This window comes from Andrographis paniculata, unplaced genomic scaffold (genome assembly GCF_009805555.1).
Source record: "Andrographis paniculata isolate CXL003 unplaced genomic scaffold, ASM980555v1 Contig74END, whole genome shotgun sequence".
In the NCBI taxonomy this organism is placed as follows: domain Eukaryota; kingdom Viridiplantae; phylum Streptophyta; class Magnoliopsida; order Lamiales; family Acanthaceae; genus Andrographis; species Andrographis paniculata.
In genome coordinates, this window is record NW_026137611.1 from 127728 (window position 1) to 133254 (window position 5527).

At 34.2% G+C, this 5527-nt stretch overlaps 1 protein-coding gene across 1 annotated transcript; it reads right to left on the reverse strand.

Annotated features, from left to right (window-relative positions):
* Nucleotides 1–480: 480 nt before the first annotated feature.
* Nucleotides 481–2272, reverse strand: LOC127266070 (protein CUP-SHAPED COTYLEDON 2). Its single transcript, XM_051296176.1, has 3 exons — nt 1915–2272; nt 1552–1835; nt 481–1166 (listed from the first exon to the last, which is right to left on the reverse strand). Exons 1-3 carry the CDS (start codon nt 2120–2122, stop codon nt 642–644), a joined length of 1017 nt encoding a protein of 338 aa, XP_051152133.1. The 5' UTR covers nt 2123–2272; the 3' UTR covers nt 481–641.
* Nucleotides 2273–5527: the final 3255 nt, after the last annotated feature.

The window sequence follows — 5527 nt, forward strand, 5'->3', positions numbered from 1 at the left end:
TTTTTTTAAATTTTAATTAAACTAATTAATTATTTTTATTTTAATTTATAATTATTTATATTATAAAATAATTATTTTCACTAATATATTTTTAATTATCTACTAATTATATCCCCTATTAAAATATCGATTTCTACAATATACCAGACACAATATCTAAGACGGATAGAGTAATTAATTACATTAATTCATATTCATTAAAAATATTTAAAGGTAATAAATTTTATCAAAATAAAAAAAATATCAATTACACAACAAACAAAAATAAAAAAAATATATAATAAATATTAATATAATATTTTAAATATAAAATTAATTTTTCATATAATATAAAAAATAAAAAATAAATATTTTAATTTAATATTTTTTAAAAAATAAAATAAATAGTAAAAATCCACCAAAATACTTCTAACAAACACACCCTATATGTAGATTAGAACCCCCCATTCAATCACTAATAATGGAATGAAGCAAGACTAAATGCAAAAATAAGAACATAACAATAACAGTACATAAATAAACTCAGGAATTAATACCTAATACAGAACATAGCTAATTAATTAATTAAAGCACAATCTTACCAAATAGCCCTAATTGTAAAAGACTAATCAAAATTAGGGCAAAACAACACGACACATTTTCTAGTAGTTCCAAATGCGATCCAACTCAACGGCGTCCATTCTCACCTGATTCTCCGGCGCCACGAACCCGCGCCAATCATCGACGCCGCCCACCGCCGGCGGAGCTCCAACAGCTGCCGGGAAGAAGAAAGACGCCTGCAAGCCGGAGTCCTGGCCGGGAAGCGCCATAGCTAGATCCTGCTGCCTCGGGAAGCGGTAAGCAGCATAAGATGATGACGGCTCGTGCGCCAATGCGCTCAGAGATATCTGCGGCGGCGGCGGCGGGAGGTCGAAAAACGAAATCTGGTTAAAGCTGGGAGTTGCAGTCATGGAGAAGTAGGGCACGTGCTCCTTGGCAATGGCGACGCCGCCGCCGCCGCCGTCGCAGGAGCAGCTCTCGCTAGACGGCGGCTCCAGAAGCGGCGGCAAGGAGACGGAGGACGGGGAACCGACGTCGGAGATCGCAGAACCGTTACCGGCCGACGGCCTCTTCTTCCCGCCGGCGGCGCCGGTTTTATGGAACACTCTAGAAATCACCCACTCGGCCTGCACTTCAATTTCAGACATCAAATCACATCAAAAATCGAGTGCCGTCATCGAAGATACTCGAAGATCACAAGATGATGCAACAGCCGACGTTTCCGATCGGAGAAATTATTCACAGAAAACGACGGACACTAAAGTACTGTATCAGTTCAGTTCAGTTCATTTAATGAAAACTTAAAGCAGAAGACAACCGATTTCGTTCTCGTCCCATCGTTGTCAAAAGGACAGCAAAATACAAACTGAACAACAAGAACAACACTGACAGATCAGATTCAGAAGCAAAATCCAGATTTTCCAAACCATGCAAGAAACGCAAGAAATAATTGCAATTACAGAGAGTACAGAAAATCTTCGATTTTGAAAATTGATTTGGGGGTTTAGTTACCTTAGAATCTCTGGACAGATAATGGTAAGCAAATTTTCCGTCGAGGCGATACTCGTGCATTACCCAATTCGTCTTCTCCCCTTTGGGAGCTCTGCCGCGGTAGAAAACTAGGGTTTTCTTCATCCCTACCAATACGGTCGTCTTCAAGCTGTAGATTTCGCGATCCTTTCCGGTGGCTTTCCAGTAGCCGGTTTCGGTGGCGCGGTTCGTCCGGAGACCGGTCGGGTACTTCCGGTCGCGGAGGCTGAAGAAGTACCACTCTTTCTCGCCCATTTTGGCTTTGCCTGCGCAGAAATTGAGCCATGGATGGAAGCAATTTTGCCGAGTTTGTAATTAAAAATGGATTAGAATTGGAGTGCTGACCGGGAAGTTGCCATGGCTCGCACTTGTTGAGATCGACTTCAGCAATGGCTCTGGTGGTGAAGCAGGAGTCGAGGACCTTCTTGACGAGGTAGCAGGTGATGAGTTCTTCGTCGGTGGGGTGGAATCTGAAGCCTGGGGGGAGTGCGTCGTCTTGCCTTTCCAACTGCCATTGACGGTGGCGAGGATGATGATACTTGCTGTTCTCCATTGCAGGTTAGGGTTTTTGTTTGATTTGATAAGTTACTCTGAATTAAAAGCAACACTATTGAAAAACGTCAGAGGAATTACCTAACCATTAATGCACACATATATATAGAGAGATAGAGAGAGGAAAAGTTTTGGGGATTTTGGGAAGAGGGCGTCGTGCTCATGGGGATTTGATGAATCGATTTGCAGAGTGAGAGGAAACCCTAAATCAAAATCATCATCATCAGCATCAGCATCATGATACCCTAATCTAATAAATTAATTTTAAAAAAAATCTCTGCAAATTCTGTGGCGTCTGAAGTCGATTTCTGCAGTCTGATCTGCAGCAGCAGCAGCCCATATCATCATTTCATATCATATCAGTTAAAAATACATTACAGATACAATTACAGATGGGTAGCCCCAGTGTAGTGTAGGGATGGATGATGTATGTTTGTATTGTACACGCAATACGATGGCAGGGTAGGGTTGGGTAGGGGGTAGGGTTTGGATTAGGGTTAGGGCAGAGTAGGGGTATTTGCTTGCTTGTGTATGCGTGCGTGCGTGAGGAAATGTGCAGATATATATACATATATATATTATACAGACAGCTATAGCTGCTGTTCTGATGAGATGAGTGTTAGTGTGAGAAAATGAAAGGTAAGAATACAACACATGGTGCAAGAGGGGGTGCCGTGCCTGCCTTCAAATCCATTACACAGAAGAAGAAGAGATACAGACAGATATATATATATAGAGTGAGAGACAGAGTGAGCCCCCACTGCTAGAAAAACGTAGAGAGAGACACACACAAGTTACAAGTAGATATACATAATATGATATGATAAAATCATTAATTGACCTGTGGATCAATAAAATCTCTCAGACTCAGACGCCTGTCTATCAATCACATCTCACGGAACAAGAAATCAAAATGAAATAATACTTACTCTAGTCGATCAAATATATGATCATTTTTTTTTTAATTATCATAAAAAAATATTTTAATTTCTTTTTCTAACTTTTTTATTATAAAAAAAAAATAATTATTATTCAATTTTATTAAAATTTGTATCTAATTTAATAAGCACACATTTGCATGACGAAAAGAGTACTGCTGATATCCATCTGAGTTCATACGGTAAATTAAGAATATTACAGTAGTATTTCATCCGTTCCAAACAAAATGCAATATTTATTTTTAGCATAAATTTTTAGATGGGTAGTATTTAGTAGGATAATGGATGATGTGAGAGGATAAAGTGTAAGATAAAAATTAAATATAATTAATTATTTTTTATTTTAAAAATATTACAAAATATTTGGAATATACCACAAAAAATATTGAATGGTGTTTATGACGAAAATAGTATTTTACTCCATCCGTGAGTGTAAATTGGATGTATTACTATAAAAATAAAAATTTAGATAAAATATAATTAATAAATAATTAAAGAAAAAAGAAAAAAAGAAAAAAAAAAAGAAGAGTACTCCATTAGTTAAGAAATAGAGAGAGAGAGAGAATTGGGTAAATTTCAATCTCCATATCCTCCTTCTGCAACCTTCGTTTCTTTGTTTCCTTGTCTCTTTACTGTAACTCTAACTCAAAACTCTCACTCTCATCGATCTGTTTGTACGTTGGTCAGTGCACATGGCTATGGCCACTCTAATTAATTTAGCCCCATGTTTCTGGTTGCTTTCTTTACCCTTTTGCTGCTGCCCTCCATTTCTGAACTAAGCTAACTGTCTCACCCTCTCTCAACATATATGCACACGATCATCAAGCAAAAGTGATTATTAATAATGGGAAAGAAAGAAAGAAAGTCATACAGACGGAATTGTCGATCATCATCAAGTTATGTCACTACTGTTGACTTTGTCACACTCATCCATCACTCACCTGATGAGATCCTACTACACTATGCACACAACACACTGCTAAAGAACAAACTCATTTATGCTGGGTAAATTTTAAAAATTAAACGCAGTGCTAACAACAACTATTAGGGTGTGTTTGTTTGAGGGATTGGATTTTTTTTTTACTATTCATCCAATTTTTTCCCCCCAAAAACATCAAATCAAACACCTATTTTTCATTTTTTATATTATACTAAAAATCAATTTTACATTCAAAACATCACATCAACACCTATTTATATCACATCATACAACTATTCAAATTCAAAATTTTTACTATTCAAATCCCTACTCAAAATCCAATCCTCCAAACAAACACACCCTTAATATATTCTTTTCGTTTCGACGCAAGGTTGTCGTTTATTTTTTACATATATTTTTTAATATTAACATTATAATATGTTATAGTAAAAAAGACGAAATACCCCTATTAGTATTGTATAATATAAAAGTAATGATATTTGTATAATATAGTGTAAATTGGAATGTTATTTATTATGTTAGGTGGATATTACAATTACTAAATTATGAAATGATAATCTTGTTTGGGATATATGAAAATGAAAAATGGCAACCTTTCAACGAAACAGATAGAAAATAAAAAATGGCAACCTTTCAACGAAACCGATATAAAATAAAAAATGACAACCTTTCAATTCGACGAAAAAAATATACTCATTTTATTTTGTTTTTACTATTAAATAAAAAGGAATTTTAAATTTTGCTTTTGTTAGTGCAAAATAAGAATATTTTTTGGAATCTAATAATTATATTATCTATATAATATAATAAATATTTTGTGATTTATAATATATTACAAAATAATTTTAATAAAATGTATTTTTATTTTTTTGTTACAAATTAATGTAATATTAATATAAAACAATTATGTACAAATAATAATTATTCTTTCACTCCAGTTAAAAAGTATGCATATTTTTATTTGGGACGTCCAATTACAAAGCAAATATTTTATTAAATACTTCATTTTTTTTCATAAATACCCTTATTTTACATCACATCATTACTTTTCCACTAAAGAGTAAGGGCAAAAATATCATGATACTACTTTTAACGGGAATTGTTATGGTGTTGATTTGAAAATTTCAATACGGTACTGAATTTTCAAATCAACACCTATAATACATACAAACAGCACATGTTGTGTGTAATAGAGGCGTGGGATGTTTGTTCAGAATTATGTGTGTTGTATAAGGGTATGTCATAGATTAAAATCATCCGTTGTGTGTATTGTATGTGAATATAGCATGTGTTGTTAATTAATGTGTTGTATTTTTATTATATTAACATAATGAATGTATTGTCATAAATAATACAGTGTGTTGTTTGTTATTATTGTTGATGTATTTTTTCAACAAAAATAAAGTAAAATTCAAAGATATAGAAAATATCCTTAAACTTGATTAATTAGTGCCTGAGATTAGGAATCTCTAAACACTGTATGGTACAGAAACTAAACTGGAAAATAAAAGACTGAAATTTAAAGTGG